At 35.2% G+C, this 24835-nt stretch overlaps 1 protein-coding gene across 11 annotated transcripts in view; it reads right to left on the bottom strand.

The window, feature by feature from the left end:
- Nucleotides 1-699: 699 nt before the first annotated feature.
- Nucleotides 700-24835, bottom strand: part of MED23 (mediator complex subunit 23) — a 41476-nt gene continuing 17340 nt past the window's right edge. For 3 of the 11 annotated variants that reach the window (XM_069488853.1, XM_069488846.1, XM_069488842.1), the window contains 19 exons: nucleotides 24253-24453; nucleotides 22530-22673; nucleotides 21025-21170; nucleotides 19804-20049; nucleotides 18120-18262; nucleotides 16908-17082; nucleotides 16086-16249; nucleotides 13486-13610; nucleotides 12245-12447; nucleotides 11976-12156; nucleotides 10756-10926; nucleotides 10186-10402; nucleotides 8333-8569; nucleotides 6964-7129; nucleotides 6377-6449; nucleotides 5343-5557; nucleotides 4506-4626; nucleotides 3652-3783; nucleotides 1264-1921 (listed from right to left, as the gene is read on the bottom strand). In XM_069488853.1, coding sequence (XP_069344954.1) covers nucleotides 1754-1921; nucleotides 3652-3783; nucleotides 4506-4626; nucleotides 5343-5557; nucleotides 6377-6449; nucleotides 6964-7129; nucleotides 8333-8569; nucleotides 10186-10402; nucleotides 10756-10926; nucleotides 11976-12156; nucleotides 12245-12447; nucleotides 13486-13610; nucleotides 16086-16249; nucleotides 16908-17082; nucleotides 18120-18262; nucleotides 19804-20049; nucleotides 21025-21170; nucleotides 22530-22673; nucleotides 24253-24453 — 3228 coding nt within the window. In that variant the 3' untranslated portion in view covers nucleotides 1264-1753. Of the gene's footprint in view, nucleotides 1048-1263; nucleotides 1922-3651; nucleotides 3784-4505; nucleotides 4627-5342; nucleotides 5558-6376; nucleotides 6450-6963; nucleotides 7130-8332; nucleotides 8570-10185; nucleotides 10403-10755; nucleotides 10927-11975; nucleotides 12157-12244; nucleotides 12448-13485; nucleotides 13611-16085; nucleotides 16250-16907; nucleotides 17083-18119; nucleotides 18263-19803; nucleotides 20050-21024; nucleotides 21171-22529; nucleotides 22674-24252; nucleotides 24454-24835 lie in introns of those variants that run through there. The other 8 variants (XM_069488851.1, XM_069488848.1, XM_069488849.1 and 5 more) reach the window with 7 other exon arrangements.

Consider the following 24835-nt stretch of genomic DNA (forward strand, 5'->3'; position numbering starts at 1 on the left):
AGCCACATGGGGTCACTTATATTAACCCTTAATAAAATGAGAAGTTCAGTTCCACAGTTCAAATGCTCAATAGCCACATGTTGCTACTCACTACTGTATTGGATAGCACAAGTATAGAATATTTCCTTCATTGCAGAAAGTCTTATTGGACAGAGCCACTCTATAGTTACTAGTAATTTTCAAAAAGAAAAACTTTTAGGATGTAATAAATACAAAGCTATTTTTTCCCCTCAGCTGTATCCTAAACCTAAATAAAGTTTCTGTCCTCAATTTAAAATGTATCCAGGGAAAAATCATACTCCTGTTTTTTTAAACTAGAGAGGGAAAATTGAATTTTTAATAAATTAATTGGAATGTCATAAACTTGTGAAATTGATAATATTGAATTCCACTCCTTCTATTCTGTTTGTGTAATACCAGTGTCACAATAATCCCATTCCAGGATCATAAAGCAATATATTCTTCAAGGCAGCAACAATATTGAGACTATGTTAAGAATAATATTTGAAATCATTGATAACATAAAATTTCTGGGGAATTTTAAAATTAGTCTGGAAAAATTATACGAGTATATAAATTTTAGCTGAACTTGCATGGCTGATAATTATTTAGTTATTGCAATAATATGAACTACAAAGAAAAGCTCTAGGAAGACTGTATTTGGAAATATGAATTTGAAATATAGTTGGTTAAATTCACTAATTCTTTTTTTAAAAATCATGAACTCTTAATTCCTAGGCCAATCTCACTCGCCAACTGTACCGTAGGACCAATGGAATAGCCCATTCCCCTCCTGAAACCCAGCTGGCACACTGCCAGGCACACACACAGCAGGTGCGCATTCAAACTGAGTCAGGAAAGAGTTTATTCATTCAACAGAATTTACTAATTAGTTTTCAAGTCTTTCATAATGCCATTTCCCCCAAAAATTAACAATAAACCCCAAAGAGCCAAAATGTAAATTATATTTAGAAATATAAATATTTAAAAATATTAAGATTATAAAAATTCAAAGAATTACATCATCTATCAGGTGAGAGTGTCAACCTGCAAAAGCAATTAATTCACTTTTAATAACAGATTGGAGAATCAACAATTTAAGCATGATTTTAAGTTTATACATTTTCAGACACGTTATTTTCTTACGTGGCTTCTAACTCATTTCATACAGTAAGTTCAAGTCCATAGCAAAGGCAAAAACATTGAAAATTTATAATAAAATTTCAAGCCATATTTAAAAGAATATGAAACCTTGTTTGCTCCTATAACGCAACAAAATCTAGAGTCCTTTACTGAATAAAAATCTCTATTATTCCGAAGATATACCAAAGGATTTGGTAATATGTATCAAAGGATTTGTAATAACTAAATGTTTTACATGTGTAGTACCCTTAAAATGACGCATTTGACAACTGAGTATGTCATTAATAATAAAAAATACAAACAAAAACAATGGGTGAATAGGAAAGATTGAAAGTGCCTAGCAAAAGTTATGTTCCTTGGTAGCTTTAATAAATTGTTATGAATATGAATGACATGTAGCTTACTTGATGTCTTAGAGACAAAAACATAGATAGGGAGATGGGAGTCATAAAGTATCAACAGAGTCACCATTTGAATCAAACGAAAACAATCTGAACATCCTTGCTCCTCCTACTACATTGCTGTAGCATGACCACATTCAGATTTAATAGATTGGAGTCCACTTTCAAAGACAGGTGTATTTCCATTTTCTCCATGGTATACTCTGGTTTCACTGAGTTACAGGTAAAGACACTGGCACCTGATTAGCCTGAGATGCCGGAGACCCACTGTTTACGGCTTGTGGAGGCACCACAGCTGGCTCCATCTTGCTAATGTGTGTGATGAATCGAAGACGGAGTTTTAAAGCTGGCTTTAAGTTACAGATAATCTTCTCTACCTAAGAAATGAAAACATATTAAAAAACACTTTAACCAAAGAACTTCAACTTCCCACCTTTAAAGAAGGATTTATGTAATATCCTGAGACAATAAACTAAGGAGTGGAGTGGGGTGGATGAGAAGTTTCTCTATATGTTCTGTCTTTTAACAAAAGCACATAAAATTATTTTTCTTACATGAGAAAGAATGTGTTCTCCCTCCCCCACACATTACCTATTATATATGTGTGTACATGTACCATGTGCTTATACATATATATGAATACACTCACAAAAGCAAATCCACTTAGCTAGGTAGCTAGTCATTCTACTGTCAAAAGCTAGCATAGCTTACACAGGAAATTTTATCTACCCAGAAAGTTGATCATTCTTTTAAAATACCATCTTCACAGAAACATGAAGTATAATCATATTTTAAATTTCTTTGAATAACTCATGTCTACAACATTTATCCACAAAGCTAATTCTTTTTATGGTTTTGATTTATACTTGTAATCCAAACTTAATAATATTAGATCTACTCTTTTAAAAAATACTTTAAGGAGACAAACACATCAAATAGTTTCATAGCTTTCGTAGCTTCATTCAAATGTTCTCTAACCTTACCAGGAAAGATTAGTTCATTAATAATTTTTCCTTTCTGTATTCCCTTGTGTCAAAGTTTCTTAGGCCCAAATATAAAGGCTACATTTTAAAAAAGAAAAAAAACAAAAACACCAAACATTTCTGTATTGGTTCCCTACATGTTCCGTGTTTTAAAAAAGCAGATACAATTATTTCTTTCTTACATGAGAGAGAACAGGTCAATTCTCTTTGATATTCCTGATGAGGCACAAAGAAGTCAATATCCTCCCAAGCCCCCAGCTCCAAGGAGAGAAGCCAGTAGACTAGGACTCACATGGTTATAAGGGAATTTTCCTTCCTTTGTATTATAGAAAGGAACCTTAAAGTATTGGGAAAGAGGCAAATGGACTTAACTACCTCTATCTGTCTCACCTCTACCTCTCTATACAGCCCAGATTCTGTTTCCCACACATAGGAAGCTCAGTTATGATTCAAGGTCTTTTCTACTTTCAGGAGCCTCTCTTAGGAAGTGCCTTCTCCTATGCTGAGTCAGAGTGTGCCTCCTTTTAACTTCCCCAGAATTCATATACCCTATGAAGCAACAAAGAACAAATCTAATACCTATTCAAATGGAAACCTTCGAAATAGAGAGGTCATGAACACTTCCCTAGGACTTTTTCTTCAGGTTAAGTATTCCATGTTCTTCAAAGACTCTTCATGAGCTGGTCAGGGTTAGTGCAAAATCCTGACTTTAGTCTTCTAGTATGCTGCAATTTGTCCAACGTCCCCATAACTGTACCCTAATCAGTGTAGGGAAAAGTAGGACCTCCTTCACTGATAACACAACACCTCTTTGGTCTTTTCAGCAGCCATATCACACTGTTTCTCCCTAATGAAATTACTATGAATTTACCTCCAAGGTCTTTTCAGATGTTCTGCTGCAAATATTCGAGGAAAAGCATGGGAAATTATAACATTTATTTACTTTAATACAATATCTAGAATAATATGCCCCCATTGACTAAAAAGATCTGATATCAACCCTTTTCCCTTAAAAAAAAATTAACCAAAAGAAAAATACATACCCAAACAAAAAGTCTATCACTATATATTCAAGTTTTCTAAATTAAACATCATGAAAACATAATTAAATAAATTTAACTTACTTGCTCTTTCACGCTGTCACCAGTAAACATATACTTCATATGATATAGGAAGTCACAGATGGGATCCATGTAATTTAAATGGGTACTACACTGGTCAACATTCAGCAGCATGTCATAAAATGCCACACCGATCTATTTAACAAATAATGTAAAATCATTTAAATGATCAAAGTGATTAAATAATTCAGCATGATGCAGCTGGACTCCATTATACTAGGGATAACCTATTTATTGTAGGAATTGTCACAGATCATACACACCTCCTTGCATATGGGAGCTATGATACAGCCTGCATTTATAATACAACCCATAGTACTACAAAATTCCCCCTGACAGTACTTAAATCAGATTTCTCTTCATAGCTTAGTAATTTCTCTTAAAATTAAGAGATAGACAATCCTTTTCTAGACACCATCTCTCCATTTTTGGGATACCTGCACTCTCAGGGATCCTTTGGATTACACTTTCTTAGTTCCATTGGGTAGCTCATGCTTTTAAGGTTTTATTCCTGGCTCATTTTCTTTGTCTCTGTATCTTGGTAGAAGTGATTGACTTCATCCATTCTCATGATTTTAATTAATTCCTTTACACTGTAAGCTCTCAAATGTACTTCTTCATCTTTAACTTTCTTCTCAACTTTGATGATTGGTATTTCTCCCTGCATCTCCAACTCAATACATCCCATCCCAAACTCATTATAGGCATATTAATCCCTATAAGATTGTTCTGAGATGCTACTAAACTAGTTTCACTACTAATGCTTATGACCTACAGTTTTAAAAACACTGGCTAAGAAACCTAAACAGACACTTGACAATTTAATCATGTCACAGAAAACCCAGATTATATTTTACCTCTATCATACATCGAGTTCTCTCCTGCTGAAATCTTTGTAAAAATGGTCCTACAAGATGGTACACATAAAGCAACTGGAATTCAGTCTTCACTATAGGAAGAAGTACTTCAGTAAGAAACCTAAAATTTGAAGATAAAAATCTCTTGTGACTTGAAATCAGGTGAATTGTTTGAATTTTGTTAATATAGTATTTACAAATGTATTACAAGTATTTATAAAACTTGTAATGATTTTTTTAAAGTTCCTTTTAATTTTGGTAACAATAAAATTTCTAATAATTCTCACATCTCCCACTGGCTCTTACTTTCATTTGATTGATTAATAAAATAATCAGGTTTAGGAGTCATTCTTAACAGTAAAACTACCAAACGACAGAAGGTGAATTATTCAAAGTAAAAAGAGAACAAGTAATCTAACATCAATGCTATTCCTAAGAAATTTGAATCTAATTAATACCACTTTTATGGTCAAAGAAAAATAATCAGGAAACTGGCTAATCTCAGTTATTCAGTTCAAAAGGCAACTTTCAGGATATATTCTGGAAAAAGCATGCAAATGACTAAGCCTCCTGAAACTATAACGGAAAACTACATTTGAGCTTAGCTGAAACAATTATTATGGAAAACTAGATACAAGATTATTACTTGCACATACAAATCAATTTTTTCCAGATAATTCTGAAATAATAGAGGCTTTCTGATCAACAAGAAACTCTACTTTAGTTAAAACACTCTTGCTTTGCAAGTTGTTCTAAAGAAAGAGACATACACCTCATCTGTTAATGAGATTAAAAAAAAATCAAACATCGATTTCCTTAAGAAATTGTGATACTTACTTTGGAATGAGAGAAAGTTGCCCAATGCTAGAATGGTGCCACACAGCATGTGCAAGAGCTAATGTATAGCTACAGCTCATCTCAGAGTAGGACTGATGACAGGCAGTGAAATCAAAGAGGCGGAATGGATAGCCAACCCACTCTGTTTCAGACGTCAAGCTGGGACTGCTGATAACACTCACAATTCGATCATGAAGAACAATCCAATAGGGCTCCTTCAAAACCAGAGGAAAGCCTGGTGAAAAATACCACTTATCCAGTATTCTGCCCCAAAGCCTAAAGTAATAGTGCTTTCTCCTTCTCTAAAATTTTCTACTTATCCAGTGTATATCTGTACAATGCAGTTGGGTGGCTTCATAACTGGTGAAATTAAGTCAATAATAACCTGAGGACAAGTGTTTGTGGGTCAGAGGACTCCACACATGACTCTATCCAGCTCATTTAGTACCTGCTATTTACCAGGCAGTAAATCAACTGTGTGGTGCTGACTAGACATGCGTGGAGGTCAGAGAAGGGAGACTTCAGAAAGCTGGAGAAGTCTGGGACGGCCTCACCGAGGAAAGAGGCTCTAAGCTGGCAAGGAATGAGCAGACATTAGAGAAGGTGATGGAAGGAAGAAGGGTTCTGGATTAAGAATGATGTCTTATTCACTAACATATCAGAAATACCAAAAACACGTCTCAACGAGCACTATTTGCATGAACAAAGGCTCTAGATACTTAACATGTTAATTGGCCAAAAGTAGATCAGATTATGATGTAAAAATGAAGGTTGGATAGGTAAGGTGGTACCAGGGGATCCACAGACTTGTAAGTCATGTAGATATATTTAGATCTAATAAAGAAAGGCCAACAATAGTCACTGTAGATTTTTTAAGTAGCAGTAATATTAAAGACTTTAAAAATATGAAACACTTTGTTAATTTGCATGATGTCCTTGTATAAGGATATCTTACATGCAACTTTTTCTTTTGGCCAACAGGGTACAAGCTAGCTGTATTGCACCACTAAGACAAATTATAATTATTAACTCACTGGTAGGGCAGTAATGATCAAACCAATTGCATTCATCCATGATGTAATATTCTCTCTTGGCACTAAGGGCTGACTGCAAGAGGGCAAAAAAGAATACAAATGTGAAATTATAAAAACATTTTAGATGGTTGATAATGGATCTTATTTTGAGAATGTATATAATTCACAGGATTGACAACTGATCCACTCTAATAAAACAATGGATTTTTGTATTCAATAAACATGATATATACACAAAAAATAAAGCTTTTGAAAAAATACTTCTTCCCCAATCATCATCCCTTACTCTAAGCAGATCTTTAAGAGGATCTTGAAAGACTGTTTTTACAGGTAAGTTAACATTATTTCTAAATTAATGTCAAACAGCCATTAAAGAGTAGAAGTGTGAACAAACCCAGGTTTCCTGACTCTGTCCAGGGCTCATTCCATTACACCTGTATCACAAAGACAAGATCTGGAACCAGAAGGCAGTCATCATCCAATGTGCATTGGCCTTGGGGCCACAGGTTTGTCCAATAGCTCCAAATAAAATACCATTCTCTGTACAAATAAACAATGAATCTTATGGCATGAAGGAAGATACATACCTTTTTAGGACAACATTTAGAAGCGCATTCCCGACCTCATTGCCTGAAACTGCTAAAGCCATGAGCTCCACACAAGTGACATGCAGGGCATGGGCAGCCGGGTTTGGAAACTCATTGAATCTCCAGTCACAGTTTGGGAAGGGACCAGGAGATTTGCCAGCCATCGGTGCAGACAATTAAAGCAATAACAATTTGACTATCATCTGGTTATCAATGTATCTGATTATGAGCTACCAAGAAGTAATTTATCTATAGTGAGATTAAGAGGCAAATAATAGAAACCAAATACACATAAGCTTTACACAACTAAAATGAATTAACATCAACCATTTGATCAACTACAAAGTATAAATGGTTGGTCTTATAGGTGGGCTCTTACTCACTTATAACTGTGCATTATAATAGCTATAGATGCAAGCAAAGTATTACTAGGCTTCAACAGCCCATTTCTTATAATAGTTATTAGACATTAAGATGAAAATTATCTTATAGTGAGTAATTCTTTTACTCCAGAAAATAAATTTCTTTATAGGAAAATAAGTCAATCTCATTTATTCATGTAAAATTTTCCTACATAGTAAATAGTGGTACAGCTACAGAATATTGCCAAAAACTGAAAATATAAAATCAAAATGAAGAAATAAAACTATGAGTATAGCAGCTTTTTCACTAAAAAAAAAAGAAAAATAAGTTTGATCATTAATTTTATCATTTATAAAAGACACATTAATAAGGCCAAAGCAGGAAGGAGAATTGCTTGAGCCCAGGAGCTCAAGACTAACCTAATCAAGAGTAAGACCTCCTCTCTACAAAAAAAAAACGAGAAATATTAGCTAGGTGTGGTGATACATGCCTATAGTCCCAGCTACTTGGGAGGATGATGCAGGAGGATCACTTGAGCCCAGGGGTTTGAGGTTACAGTGAGCTATGATGACGCCACCGCACTCTAGCCTGGGAGACAGAGCAAGACTCTACCTCAAAAAAAAAAAAAAAATAATAATAATATTTTTGAAATTATTCAAGGAGTTACTTAAAGCAACAAGATCCTATGTTCTCCAGGAGCACATAGATGCATGTGCTACAATATATAGTACATTTATTTAAGAATAGGATTTTTTTCTTTGAAACAAATCTCCATAAAGTCTGTTTTTAAATACAAATTTTAGTAGAGAGAATTTCAGACTATCTGGCATGATGCTGCTAATTTAAGAATTCAAACTTTTACAGAGGTAAAAGTGAAAATAATCCTTAAAAAAAATTGAAGCCTTGAAATATACAAAAATATTACCTTAAAAAGAAAATATATATTTTCATAAGTCAAAATCCTGTTATTTCTGGAGAGTCTGTAAAATCACAATAAAAAGGATATTATCTACTAGTCTGCCAATCAATCTGCAATAGTAGGTATCATCTGGGACCCAAGGATTTTCCTCTCGTGCATTCATGGCATTTTTCAGGTAAGTGTCACTTAGACACCAGCCCTGTGGTCGATTATCCTTGAGTGAGCCAATGATCGCATGGACAAGTTTTCGTTTGAGAAATTTGCGCTCTCTCAGGTGCATTTCATAATAGTGCAAAGTATTATACAGATAAGTCACTGGACGATCTGCAAGAAGAAAACAGATCATCACAATGTTTATCGGGTTACTGACAACTGTGAAAAACTAATCCTCTGCTTTCAAGATCACTGAAAAACAGCTCATAAGATTATGAAACTATTGCGCATGCTAGGCAACTGTATACGATGACTATTTTAATCTTACAACAGGCAGAAGGCTCAGAATGCCTCTAGTAATACACAGTTTGTATTTACAATACATTTGTTTGTATTTAAGTGGAAGCAATTCCACTTCTGCAAATTTACCCAGCAAACATGACATACAGCAAGGAATTTCACTGCAGCCCTTTCCACCATCAAAAGATTATTAACAACCCAACCAGCCAAAAACAGGGGACATACAGCATTCATGAGCTTTTTACGTACTGAAACGATTAATCAACCCTCATATATGATAAAGGTGAAATAAACAAGGTACAGAACAGTGTGTTTGTTACATTTTATTTGTGTAAAAAAGAAAACCCTCAGGATATCCAAGGGAGGATACATAAGAGATTGGTAACAGTTGTGGCCTACAGAGATTGAAACTGGCTAGTTGGAGGACAGGGATGGGACTAATTACTTTTCACTGTTATACTATTCTGTACCATGTGCGTATATTACCTAATCCAAAAGAAATATTTCTAAAGGAATGCTCACTTGAAGCTCATGCCTATCCTATAGTGTTAACACAACTCACACTTCTGTTTTGGTGGACGGTATCTCAGACTAAAGACTAAGAAGAAGAGCTGCCCACCAGACAAATACACTTTGTCCCCATAGTGGCTGCTCCAGGACCTTCACACTTCTGTCACTGACCCTGCCACTATGCAGTTACTATGCTTAAAACTTTAGAGCTGCGTTTGATTTCTTTCTTTCAATATTCTCCCCCTAACCAGCCAATCAAATCCTGCTCCTTCTTTCTTGACCATTTATCCCTTCTTTCTCATTTTCAATGCCACCATCCTTGTTTAGATACTAATTATACATCTGAGCTTTTTGCCACGTCTTTGAAATGGCTTCCTTCTTCTAAGACATGTTACCAACTACAACTAGATTTATCTTTCTAAAATAATGCTCCCCATGCCATGATCTTACTCAATAACTTCCAATAGACTATTATCTGCAGGTTATAAAAAAAACTTAGCAGCCTGGCATTTTCAAGGTGATCTGTAGTCAGGTAGAATCTCTCTTGCCAGCCATATTTCTAGAATCTAGAACTCTCTAGTAAGAATTCTCAATTCAACTGAATGAGACAATTTTTCTTCAAGTATGTTTTATGCTATCTACCTTCATCATTTTCCCAAATGCTCCCTTCTGCCTAGTATACTCCCTTTTCCCTTCTCATATAAATCGTATGCATCACAGTTGAAATCCTACCCATCTAAGAAGCCTGCCAAGATCTACTTGTAGTAACATCACTCTGTTCTGAACTTGTACCTTTATTCATATTTTTATGTTGTGTGTTTTATACTTCATGGCATCATCCATGGCAGTTATCCTCAAAAAACTTTTACTTTAAAAACAGTTAAAACAAAACCTTTAGAAACACTACTACCACATGGTCATGCCCAGCCTTTTGTTTACAGAGGAACCAGACGAAATTAAAATTTGAAAAAGCTCACCATGAAATTTATATAAACCTCCTAGGTGATCCAGTAGTGTCTCCAATGATTTGGATACTGGAAGCAACTCTAAAAATCTGTGGATTACTATATCAAATACTGGAAGGAATCGTAGACACACATTTCCAAAATAGATAGGCAGATAGGGGGACTGGATTTGTACAGGAGGCTCGACCTGTTCTGCTAGGCCCTCAAAATACAGCTTCTCAGGATACTTCTATGGAAGTGAGGACATGATAAATGTTAGTGCATCTATTTTTATTCTCTTAAAAGAGTGAAATAAACTTGAAAATATTGTTTAGATATTTTTATAAGGAAAAATTATAAATTATACTTTATTATACTTTACTTCTTTCTATATCGTAAGTATTTATGTCTGCTAAAACTGCAGTTACAATTTATTCCTAACATTAGAGAAATTCTAGAACCTTGAAGTTTAGAAAGCTAATTTACTTCTATATAGACCACAGAGAAAACATTAGAACCACAGAGAAAACAGTCAAATCAATTGATCAAATGCCTAAGTATGGCTTTAAAAGGATTATATGAAACACTAATTAGAATCCATACCTTGTGATAACTCATGTGCTTAGTGTGCCAGTCGTTCTGCAGCCAGTGCTCTGGGGAATTTTCCTTCACAAAGTCACTTACTCGGTTTCTAAAATCATTTGGCTTGAGTAACAGCAACTGAATTATGAAATAACAAACCTGGGCTTCGTTTCCTTCATGACTACGCATGGCCTTTAAAGAACAGAAAAATTATAAAAATTTCCAAACTGTGCAAAAGCAAGGCTCTGCCATTTGATAGTCTAAATTTTATTAGAGTAAAATCTCACTATTATTAGAATTTCCTTAGATGTCTAGTCTATCCCAAATCAACCCTTCAGCATTCCTCAAACATATGTGACCTTTTTTGGGGGGGCCCATTCTAGCTCACCATTCCTGCTGCCTGAAATGTCTATGTTTACTGTTTTTAATTTAATCTATCCATCACCATCCATTACCTAGGCTGATGTGTAGCTCACTGTTTCCTGGCAATATTTTCCCCACATCTCTACCCTATCCTTTTGTTTTATTGATTTAGAGATTTAGCTTATTTCTGCTAATATATGAGGGCTGTCCAGAAAGTATCCAGGCAAGTAACCATTGTTATATTAGCAGTGGCTGGATACTTTCCAGACATCCCTCACATTGTAACTACCTTTATATCCATGCTCCACAGCCAGGGGGTTAACGTTAACAAACTAAGCCACCCCAAATATCACCACCATGGAATTGTTTTAAATGCATTTTCCATCCTGGTTGTGTCTTTTCTTAAAAATGTGTTTGAAATAGATAACAAAGTCAGGAGAAAAACAACATTCGGGGGATGTTGGGTAGCCCTGAGAAACATTCAGTTATGATTGTGTACAGAAATGGTTATATTACCACTCTGCAAAGAAATGCAGCCACTTGTTACTACTTCCTGCCTCTAGAGGGAGTCTTCAGAAAATCAATTCAGGGTCTAACCGCTCCTATTTTTAGACTATCACAAGGTAGGACCCTATTTTATTTACTTCTGTATCTTCTGTGCCTAGAACATAGTAGATACTCAATGCACACTTATTGAATGAATGAATAAGGAAATTGGGAAATCTCTAGCTCCTTAGGGAAGGGATAGCAATGCTTGATTATAGTATAAATCCATTAAATTCTTCAAGGCAATACAGAGTAGATCAGCACAAGATCTATCAGTCACACACCTTAATCCAAAAGAGAAAAAGAAAGTTTAGATACTTATTTATTCTTACCAGGCAGAGAATTAATCTGTCCAGTGTAACAATGTTGTACTTCCATACCATGTCATTAAGAATTTCAATGCACTTATTGAGTTGTTGACCCCCTGCTGAGGTAGAGAACTCATATACCAGGAAATCTGCAAATGTTCTCACATGGGCTACCAAGGCTCTGGCACCAATTCTCTCTAATACTCTGGAAGGCAGGGAGTAAAACATCAATTCCATTGCTATATGGCTATAACAGTTTGCCAAATGGAATGTAAATTAGGTTTTTGGCTCACCTGTAGCCAATCTGATTAATATGATCTGTTTCCAAGAGCATTTTCCAGAGAAGGCAAAGAAAGAGAGGAGGAGAGCTCTGCACAAAGTGGGTAATGATGTCACTTTCATTGCTCATTGACTTCCACTTCCTATATTCCTCCTCCACATTTTTTTTCAGATTAAAACGGCTTTCCTGGGGCACATTATTTTGTTTGAAGAATGCCTTAAAGGAAGACCAAAAGTTTATTTCATTGGTAATAGTAAAAAGAGCACTGGATAGCGAGTTAAGAAACCAGTTTTAGACTTGATTCTGACATTAATAAAGGCTAGATGACCTTGAGCAACTCAGTAATAGAGCCTGAATTTCTATACCTGGAAAGTACATAGCCTTGACTAGATTATCTGCAAGACTCTTTTTCCTGGATTTCCTAAACAGACATGCTATGCAAGCTTGAATTCAAAGCTTCTTCAATCATCTGTTGATATTTCTGCTAATCTTAGAGAAAAAAGAAAAAAAAAGAGGGCAAATATGTATTCACCCTTTGGTTACATATGTTAGTGTCTCTATAAGGAAAATCCATTACACTGGCCCAGTGGTTCTCAGTGTGGTCCCAACACCAGCAGTATCAGTATCACCTGGGTTTTGCAAGAAATGCAAATGCTCAGGCCCAATCCCAGCTCTATGGCCCCAAGCTCTGAATCCCAGCAAACTGCAGTTCAGGAAGCCCTCCAGGTGATTCTGGTAAGTGTGAGAACCACTGCTGTAGGTAGCCCTACTGAGAGTTATGAAAAGTGGATGCTCATAATTCCTTAAATTTTCTCTGAAAAATAGAAGACAGATGAGATTTGCCTTTCTCCATATTATAAAAGCCAGGTTTACAGGTTTTCGTGTGATTTAAAGAAAATGCAGTTAAGTATAATATATGTGCACTCTGTGAAGCTCCATTAAATTACATCTCTTCCCATTTCAGTTCTATGAGAGAGAAAGAATTTTTCAGGTAATGTGTTAATTTTTATGAGAATCTAAAACTGTTAATCATTAAGATGAAACCATAATAATTAAATTTCTAGAAACATATCCAGTCTTAGAGTAGGACAAAGAACAACTTGAGGGATTTTGGAAGTAATGACAAACATTTTTTTTAAAACAAATAAAAGCTAACTTTCTTTGGATGTCACCAAGACTAACTCTCTAGAATAACACTGTGCATGGAAAGAAGGATTTCATATGTGTTCGACAAATAATTCAACACCAAATTACCTGTAGAGGGCCTGGAAAACAGCTAAGGGTGTGTGAAGCCCAATTATGAGGAGTAAAACTCATGATGGTCTGAAGTATGTCTTTACACCAAGTTCCCTGAATTGAATCAGAGCCTGTAAAAAAATCTAAACATAAACAAATAGATGTAATCTAGATATCAATGATCATATCCACAACTTATAAAAGATATTACAGAGAAAATCACAAACAATTACGTGCACTCAGAGAATTTCTCTGCAGTGCAGTCATTGCTTAACTAGTTATATTCAGCTTAAGACCTAGATTTTCTTAGTTTATGAGTGATTTGGATGACCACACTAGTAAATATGAGCACAACTTGTGAATCTCTTTTGTTTTAGGTTACAGAGTACCAATGATACGACAGTAGTACAGGCCCACCACTATTGCTCATTTAGTTCACTCTGACAATGATTTACCAGTACTTTATTGTGCTAAGGGAATAGAATTAAGAAAGTAGATTTCTTTTCCAGTGAGTGAAACAACTATACACTACTAGAGTAAATCTTTAAATTTAAAAGGTTTATTTATGTTAAATAATATAGTTTTTTTACATAAATGTATTTGAGGTTGCTAAATTCAAAAACTATTTCTTTAAAGCAGCAGTTCTTAAAGTGTGGTCTGGAGACCTCTGGGGGGGTACCTAATATCAATTCAATGAGTGACATCAAAGCTATTTAAATGATAATACCAAGATATCATTGGCTCTCTTACTGTGCTGATATGTGCACCGATGGTGCAAAAGCAATGGTGGTAAATGTGCTGGCCCTATGGCCCTATGCACAAATCAATAGCGGTGCTAGACTGTATTAATGGCCATTGTATTCTTTGCCACAGGCTCTCAGTGGGGAAAAAAAGTGCCAGTTTCACTTAAGAATGTTGTTTATGGGCCGGGCGCGGTGGCTCACGCCTGTAATCCTAGCACTCTGGGAGGCCGAGGTGGGCGGATCGTTTGAGCTCAGGAGTTCGAGACCAGCCTGAGCAAGAGCGAGACCCCATCTCTACTAAAAATAGAAAGAAATTATATGGACAGCTAAAAATATATATAAAAAAAAAATTTGCCGGGCATGGTGGTGCATGCCTGTAGTCCCAGCTACTCGGGAGGCTGAGACAGGAGGATCGCTTGAGCTCAGGAGTTTGAGGTTGCTGTGAGCTAGGCTGACGCCACGGCACTCACTCTAGCCTGGGCAACAGAGTGAGACTCTGTCTCAAAAAAAAAAAAAAAAAAAAGAATGTTGTTTATGAAGAAGTAAAAATTATCAGATCTCAACATCTATTTTTAATATCCTGTGTGACAAAATGAGAAGCATGCACAGTGTTCCAGAGTATGATGTGTGTTTTGAGGAAAAGTACTTGTGTGATTATTTGAACACTGAGTTAAATTAGCTGATTTTTTCTTTTTTCATGGAATTCCACTTTTACTTGAAAGAAAAACTGACAGGAAATTATAGTTATTCAGATTAGTCATTTAGCAGACATTTTCTTGAAAATTAACAGTTAGCTTGTCACTTCAAGGAAAACAAACAATAATACCTTTCACCAATAATAAAATTTGACCTTCCAAGTAAAAATTGGAATTTTGGAAAACTTGTAGCCCCCGGCATAACATGATAGCATTCCAAAACTTAAAGACTTTCTTAATAAAATTTGTAGTGATATTATAAATGTAATTTTCTGATACTGTATAATGAAATGTGTCAACATTCACTAGATCTACGTAGTGAACCAATATTTTCCAATCAATTCATGAAGTTATAAAATATGTAAGGATTTAAAAATATATTAAATGTACAAAATAGATGAATGGATTACAACGTAACAAAGTACAAAAAGTTCACTGATAGGATTTTGGATTCCACATTGCAGCTAACCTTTAAGGAACTATCATTTTTTCAATTTTGGTGTGAAATCAAAAAATATTCACAACTATACAAAAAGGCTATTAAAACACTCTTTTCTTTTTCAACCTCATCTGTTTGAGGCCACTTTTTTTTTCACTTACTTCAACTAAAATAACATATTGCAAGACTAAATGTATAAGCAGACATGAAAATCCAACTATATTCCTTTATATCAGACATTAAAGAAACAAAAATGTGAAACAATGGCACCTCTTCTCACTCAAGTTTTGCTTTAGAAAATATACTTTTTTCATAAAAATGTGTTATTTATGTTAATATGTAATGAGCTTATTAATATTTTTAAATAAATATTTTAAAACTTCTCTATTTCAATATCTAATAGAATAAATATCCACAGATATAATCCATATAAACAGAAAGTCTTTGGGAATTTTGATTTATTTTTTGATAGTGTAAAGCAGTCCTGAGACCAAAAAGCTTAAGAACCACTACTTAAAAATTATGTAAAATGGCTGGAAACTGATACTCAACCCAGTTAGAATGATGGTATATGGATGAGCTTCCATTACTGTGTGACACAGTGAAGACATCAAAACAACTGGCTTTTTCTGAGTAAACGAAAAGCATCTTTTTCATATACTATACCCATAGTATCTGGTAGAATCCTAGCACACTTTAGTTCATCTGTTTTTGTCAGTGTTGGTCGCATTTTCACTGTACCTGTTACGTGAGTCGCTCTAGCCAAGGTCAGTATCAAGGCGCGGTTCAGTTCTTCAGATTCCGCTGACAGCACCGTTTTGGGATCACTAAGGAAGCGCGTAAACTGCGGCTGTACCTCTGAGCTGCCCAACGCTGTTATGAGCCTGAGCGCAGTGCTCTCGACACTGAAAGGCAGGGGGAAAAAAAGAAATGTGAAAAAGTTGCATGTAAAATTTCAAAATTATGGAATTAAATCTAATTCTAGGTTAATCATATAAGGGAAAACATGTAAACTATGAATATCCCTTCTTTGATTTAAAAGAAACACTCTTCTTTTGTTTGAGAATAAACCTTGCTTAATTTGTTTAAAAAACATGAGCTGTCAAATTTTATAGTGAAAACCTTATGACATTTTTATACATTTGAAAAAGATAGCTTATAGCCTACAGGACTAAAAATATCATCTGCATATACAATATTTCAAAAATTATATTTTTTCTATCTAAAATATATTTTAATTCAAAGCAAAAGCAAAATGATATAACACTTCAACCATAATGTGAAGTATATTTAAATCCAGCATTCTAAATGGCTAAGTTAGAAGATAATAATAGAGGCCTTAAAGTACTAATTCTTAGTCAAAAAATTCCAAAATACTCAACTATGTCAATCAATTTCTACTTAAAAAACTGAACTCCACTTCTATACTAGCAATAAAATACCTTAGAAGCAGAGTTTTATGACAAATGAATTAAAAAAAATTATAAGGTAAAGGATTAAGATCCCTATCTGCAACAAAGTTTCTAATAAATCTTAAGGATATACAGCATTCAATGAGCTCACCAGAGATGGAGCTGGTTCTGGTTTGTTTGTGCAACTGCAGCCAAAGTATGAAGATGACTCAGGAGCTGAACTCTGTAATGAGGCTGAATGTGGTGCATCCGGTAGCTGAACATCTCAAGAAGTGTGTGTAAGATCCCCCATGCATGTGACTTGAACACAGTTGGCAAAAGCTGACCTGGAGGAACAAGACAATTTAAGGCATCAATTATTAAAAGCTATGCATTAAAACATATTTGAAGAAAGTCACCTTGGGTAAAATGTATATAAAGATTTGATCATGAAAATACACACACACACATGCACACATATACATATAAATTCTCCATATTTTCTTCTTATTTTCTACTTTAATGGTAAGGAAAAAATCCAGATCCTAATTATAATATCAAGTAATAATATTGCTTTTTTTTCTTGAATTTGGCAAGCGATACTCAAGTTCATCTAGAAAAATAAAATGAGAAAAGGTATGAAAAAAATTACTCTAAACTTCCTCACTTTTCAATTATCTTTTCAGTTACCTTTTAAATTATTTTTGGAAAGTTAATGTTCCCAACCTTTCATAGTATGAGGTTTACTTTTTAATACAGAAAATTTTATCACACCCACCCTTGTTCGGAGTAGATGTGATAGTTTTATTCAACTCTCATTATCTGAGAAGGGTTACTATGCTTAAAATTAAAGTTTATGCTGTGCTGGTAAAAAGTTAGAATTAGCAAGAATCAAAAAAACACTTCCATAATAGAAAGTATCTATTATTTAGAACTGCATAATGACTAACAGACATTATAAGGTATCTTCTGCAATGTAGGAAAAGTCCTTCCCTATTGCAAGGCAGACTAAGCACGCACTGGAGGACAGCATTGCTTCCTTGGGGCAGAATCTACTTGCTTGAGGACAGGGACCCTTTCTATTCTGCTCACTGAGATCTAAGTACTTAGCACATTAGCCTTTTCTTACCACTTTACTGAAAAATGCAACACCTTCCCCTGACTCACACTTCCTATCCCTCTTTTTTGCTTTATTTTTCTCTAGAACACATATCACCTGACATATTGCACATTTCATTTATTTACTTAATTGCCCCCCTCATTAGCATGTAAGTTCCATGACCGTGGTGACTTTTGTTCTGTGCTGGATCCCAGCACCTGGAAGAGGACCTGTTGAATCAATGAACGGGTTAACGGTTATAAACACCAGAAAGTCCTGTCTTACTGATAAATCCTTTGATGCCCAAAGACTCTATCTCCATATAGACCAATAAACGACTGTAAGTTTCCACGAGGGCTGGAGCCAAGGCCACACTGGACTTTGCATGAGCAAGTTTTATCACCCTGGTTGCAATGCTGTGAATAAGGCTGAGGAGAAAAAAAGGGAATAAAATAAAAATCCACATTTATGACAAAAATACAGCGGTTACTCTACTTATAGGAAATCTAGTATAAATCTGAACTTAAATGACTCCAGTGAAGCTTGATTCATTTAAGATATTTAAGTTGTACAGGACGCTTGGTAATGATGCACTTACTGCACAACATGGGACTAATTCCTGTTTCTATGGTGCTTTCAATATGCATCAGGATCCTTCTGTTCATGGAAAAACAAACTTCGGATACAACTCATAAGAGCATGCTTGACTGATTTTAGTCTGTTTTTCTTTTCAAATGATGTAACAAAATACATTTACGAAATTAAATAACTTTTGTCACAGATTTACTTAATATCACTGCCAAGACCCAAATGTTAGACTCTATGAGGGCTTTGCTCAAATCTGTCACATATGCAGGTGAAGCACATGTATAATTCTATCACAATGTTTACCATTTGAAAAAGAAGATGACTTTACTAGAACTGATGCCCCGCACCTGGGGGTCCATGAATGCATTCTCTTTGGCTTACGCGGTTTTGTTTTCAGTTTGAGCTAGTACTTAAAAGCTGAAAGACTAGAAATAAAAATCTGGATTTCTAGCCCTTCTCAAAAAATTTTGGAAGATCTAGCTACACCAGTCCTCATTCCTATACCGTATACATTAGATAAAGTGGCAGCCTCATGAGGTGAGCCCCACACTCTCCAGTTGGCCTAAGTCCCCTCCATACACACACCTCCATGTGCACTGACAACTGGTTTCCCATCACTCAGGGCCAGGCTTCACTCATCTACATTCTTAGCTTTGCTCTACAGGGCGTTTGAGGTTCTAGAATCACACCCAACACAGCCTTTTCTTTTAGAAACCATAATGTCATTCTAAAATTGTCCCTATATGTCCCTATAATCAATACAGTAAAAGCCTTAACATTTTCACACTTCTGGACTCAGCAATTCTACTTCCAGCAAATTATTTAATGAAAACGTAATTGTGGATGGCTGGAAAGACAGCCATAAAGATACTTTTTATAGCTATCTTTATAATACTAAGACATTGTAAATAACCTCAATGTCCAACAATGTAGAACTAGATAAATCATCATACATAGCTCCACAAAAAGCATCTTTGTAGCAATTTAAAAAATTGTTTTTGAAGACTACTAGACCTGAAAAGGTGTTTGACTATTATGGGAGAAAGGTGATCATGAAACAAAAAAATAAAAATAAAAAACCTCACATAATTTACATATTTATCCATAGGGGAAAAAACCCTAAGAATATATATTAATACAAAAAATTTTTACAATGCTTCTCTCTCATGAAGGGATTATGGCAATTATTTTCTTTGGGTTTATTTATACATTTTAGAATTCCTATAATAAACAATATTCATTTTTGTAACAAAATATTAATAAATTTATTTTTTTCAATGCACCTGACCATAAAATTCACACATACAATTATGAAATCAAAGTTTACGCTATCCTGATATCAATGCCCTGACATGGGATCAAATAAATAAAAAGAACATACCTCATTTTGGCATGAACTGTCAGTGAATCCAGGAGGTTCATTGGTAAGGGGGTAATAGATCCTGAGGCCAAACAGCTGGTTCCAGGGAGAGGTATCCTCATAATTCCATTTCCATAAATAGTTTCTACCAGAGCTCCCATGGGTAATGTAAAACATTCTGAATTTGTAGAGTATGCGTTACATAACAGGGCAATCTTATAGTCATTCATTTGTAAACTTTTATTTCTCAGACTCTGCTGGAGAAACCTAAAAATCCACATTTCATTAAAGAGAAAAAATGTAAATAATTTTCATAAAGTTAACTTGCATTTTTTTAAAAAAGTTCAATTTTATGCAACTATTCATTTGTGCTATCTTTGTTCCTACAGTAATTATCATTTCTGGATGAAAAGTAGAGTGGAAACACATGCAAGTTTGGGTAGCATTTCAGAAGACACTTAAATAATTATAAGTCAAAAATTAATGGGTATTTGTTAAGTATGTTCTATGTATACACACTGTAATAGGTAGGCTACGTTTCAGAGAATGAAGAAATAACTAACAAATCCATGGACTAGTTTCTATTTATTATCTATTTAAGCACAACAATATGCCTTCATTATATATACCACCATGAAAACATGGCTAAGTGGTATCTCAGAAACCGAAAGCCAAATCAAATATCAAGTCTGACTAGCCGTAGTCTCTCATGAAGAGATCTGGCAGTCCTTTTCAGAAGTTCCTAGCACCCTTGACTGGAGTACAGTACTATCTAAGGGCATCTTCTCTGAGTGATCACAGCGTTGGGAGGGATGTAAGGGAGCATGTCAGTCAGATAAATCAGTCAATTCCGGCACCCCAGGGAGTGAAAGATATCTCAGTCAGATCAGGCCTAAGTCCCAAGCACTTGAGAAATTTTGAAACATTTTCACATTCATAAAAATTAATGTGCTTCCATTAAATTCATGACTTTAAAGTGCAACATATAAAAACAAAGATCAGCAGTGAAAAATTTTTTAAAAATCTATACATATAAGCAGGATTATTCTTCTAGTAGTTTCCTGATACAGGTACTGCTCAGATTCTCTTGTTATGACATATACACTAAACATTCATCCATACCCTACCTCCAGTGGGTGTTGACAGATTTCCAAATTTCACACAAATACTGAGACGAGTATTAGTCTTCAAGCCACTATTTATTAAACAAGAAAGTTAAATGTCAAACAACAAATGACTTACTCATGGTGAAGCTTTAGGGAATGGGGTATTGGAATCTGTAGCTTGGAGTTGTCATTTTGAGCTTTTCTGTTGAGATGAATCCAAATACAAGTCATTGCAAAGGCATGAGTTGACTGGGGTTTGTTAATATCAGGAACTGGGATACACTGAAAAACAACATATTATAAGAAAGAGAAGAATTAAATAATTATATATATTTTAGTTATCTATTTCTGGTATATCTCTTTTTAAAGTATCCTAATTTAGCCCCAGTGGTTCTTGGACTATTCAATAATACAAATCAGGTCTAACAGCCATATAAGTTTGAAATTATTACAAGATGTTTTACTTGGCATGTTTTTACTTGCCAAGAAAGTAACAGAAATTCACGAGTGCTTAGTCAAGCTTTTCCTACTATCACAGAGCATTCTTAAACAAAAATCATTTTTAAATTTTTACTTTTAAAAATTAAAAACATCATTATGAAATCTTACTGTGATAAACATACTGAAAACATAGAATTTCTAAAAGTCTCAGAATACTTTTCAAGAACATGTAACAGAAGTTGGGTGCAGTGGCTCACACCTGTAATTCTAACACTTTGGGAGGACAAGGAGGGAGGATCACTTGAGGCCAGGAGTTCAAGACCAACCTGGGCAACACAGTAAGAACTCACCTCTAAAAAAATAATAAAAAAATTAGCCAGCCCTGGTGGTGTGTGCCTTGTAGTCCCAGCCACTCAGGAGGCTGAGGTGAGAGGATCACTTTAACCCAGGGGTTTGAGGTTACAGTAAGCTGTGATCAGGCCACTGCCCTCTAGCCTGTGTGACAGAGTGAGACCCTGTCTCAAAAAACAAAAATACAAATAAAAATCTAAGAAATATTCAATCTAAATGATTATCATTAAACATATTGAATATTGATGGGTGAAATGATATGGATGTCTGGAATTTGCTTTAAAATTGTCCAGCATTAACAAAAAAGGAGGAAAGATGAAACAAGAATATTTCTTGGTGATGGGTACATGGGGAGTTACTGTTCTATTTACTCTACTTTTTGTGTAGGTTTAAAATTTTCCATAATAAAATGTTTTTTTAAAATGGGAATCTTCAAACTATATCACATTTTACTCAAATTTCTTGTACAATCAAACACCGAGGGAACACACAGATTCAACTGGCAAACAGAAAAATAGATATTAATAGACATTCTTATTATTTGGCCATTCAATGTATGGCCAAACTTAGACCTACTTAGAATGTAGAGAAAGAGCTGGCTATACTTGATATATGATTGTGATTTAGCATAAACTTTAGAAATAATATAGTTCAATCCCTTCATCTTACACATGAATAAACTAATGTCAAAAGAGACTGAATGTCCTTCCCATGATCATGTTTAGCCACAGAATTGGGAAAAGAAGTCATCCAAATCCAGTGCTCTTTTCACAAAATCACACTGAACTCCTCAAACATAAATTAGACATAATTTATTCATCACAATGTTAACTATTCAGTAAAACTTACTTCTTTTTCTGGGTATAGCAAGTCAAAGAGCTTCATGACAGGGAGAAAATCAGCTAGTGCATTTTTCTGAATACTTCCAGAAATGAATTGCAGGAGAACCCACATCAGATGATCTCTGCCTTTAATCAGTCCTCGCCCTGCTAACTGTAAAAGATGTTTAAACATACATGTGTACACAGCTACTTAAAGAGATGAACGTAGGAAATTTTATTGTCATTGTTGCTGTTGTTTTGTTTTTTGAAGGAGAAAACCAGGTTTCTACTCTTAGTAAGCATCTAACTTTGGCACTTAGTAATTACTTGGTCTCAATTCAAGACAAGCCTGCTAAATTATTTTAATAATACACATGTGTTTTCTCCTGCTGTCCAAAATAACTACGCATACCAAACATTCAATGTTTTAGAATATAATCAAATTGATCACATGTGCATGAGAATCAAGTTTAATATGGGATAATTCTTATTAAAAATATCTCACCAAAATATGTGGTATACGTTATTATACCAAAAGGATTTTTTAATTTGAAATTTTCAAGGATTGGTTATCATAAAACACTTTTCCTGGCTTCCTGTAGATTATAACAGAAACCAGTGGTGGTGGGGGAGGGATGGTGGTTAAAAGAATTTTAACAACTTTTATAAAAAATTTTCCCCCAAATAATTTATGCTATAGAGATGTTATAGGTATAACAACATTTATTCTATTCCCATTCAACATGTCTAAAACTTATAGTGAAAACCAACTCTTTCCACAAACTTACTCTTCCACTTATCTTCCCTTTTTTGGAGTCACTGTCCTACTCTTTTATTCATTACCAGAGTAGAAACCAGTGAGCGAGCCTAGACTCCAGTTCCACCCTCTGTTAGCTGTCAGTCACCTGGTCGTACTCAACCTCCTCAGTGTACCTGATCTCTGGCTCCCCCTCTGTCCTGGGATAGGCCCTCAGCATCTTCCCCCTAGCCCACTGCAGGATCTCTTTGCCTCTGGTTTTGCCCCCATCCCTCTCTACACCACCATCTTCCTCCACGTGGCCATGAGCAGTAACTTTTCCAATTATACGTGATGATGTCATTCCCTTTCTCATTGCCTCCAAAAGAAAATCTAAACTCCTTAGAACAGGCACATGGCCATACAATGTTCTCCATGTCTGCCCTTGCCTTCTTGCCTTCCTGATCTCACCAACATTTTCCCTTTTAAATTTTCCCCTTTATATTTTGCCTTCCAGTTCTCATATACCTATATCCCTTTTCAAATGATGATCTTGTTGCTAGGGAAACACTTTCCTATCTTTTTCTCTTAGCAAATTTCTATTCATCCTTCAAGTGTCAGCTTAAAGATCTCTTTGATAAAGCCATTCCTGATGTCTTTGATAGGGACCATTTCCTTTCATTCCTATTGCAGGGAAACATGTTTCCATTATGACAACCATCAAATTATAATCATGTTGTTCATACATATATCTTCCCCTCCAGTAAGGTGCTCCTAGAGGGTGTCACAGTGGCTTTTCATCTTGTATCCCCTTGTGCTGTGCTTAGATTATGTGGAGTGAATGACTTAATCCATTTCTTACAGTGACATATTGAGAAACCATAAAAACACTGACCAGGACAGAAATTAGGGCTCAGACTTTCTGCCAGTGCTGAAATCACTGGGGATGCCCACATCAACCTAAAACACACTAATCAGAGGTGAAGTTCCTCTGAGCAAAAGATTTAGTACACACCTTCTGATGAAGAGAAAGAACCATATGTGGAAAACTTGCAAACTGGAAAAGCACAAAGAAAATGAGCTGACTCGAGAGATGCTGCCACAGGAGTTGGCTCGTCCCCCCATCGTCAAACTTCTCTTCAGTCTCGGATCGCTCCATAGCGTAAACCACCAGATCCACCAACTGGTCCTCCAGCACAGGGCAGCGCTGCTTGTGCTGTAGGGCAGAGATTAAATACAGTATTCCAAAAGCCTCTCGGTTAGTTCAGAAGTTACCAGTTAATGTGCATTAATTGTAACAAGAGGCTGAGAAGCATGGAATGAAGTTGAACTTAAGAAGTTAAGGTTAGATTTTGTCTATTAAAGCTGCATCATGTTATTTTATCATAGAGGATAAGTTTCATGGAAAATTATTTTTTTCAGGTTTCCCAAAAAATAGACTACCCATTAAATTTTGACTTCCACTATGGACATTATTGATTCATATTTGACAAAGGGCACTGAACAAGAGAAAATTTTGCTCTTGATCTTTTGAAAAAAGATAACATTTTAAAAGACATATGAAATGAGGATAGTACTATTAATTTTGCAATATAACT

Source organism: Eulemur rufifrons, chromosome 15 (assembly GCF_041146395.1).
Source record: "Eulemur rufifrons isolate Redbay chromosome 15, OSU_ERuf_1, whole genome shotgun sequence".
Taxonomy (NCBI): Eukaryota; Metazoa; Chordata; class Mammalia; order Primates; family Lemuridae; genus Eulemur; species Eulemur rufifrons.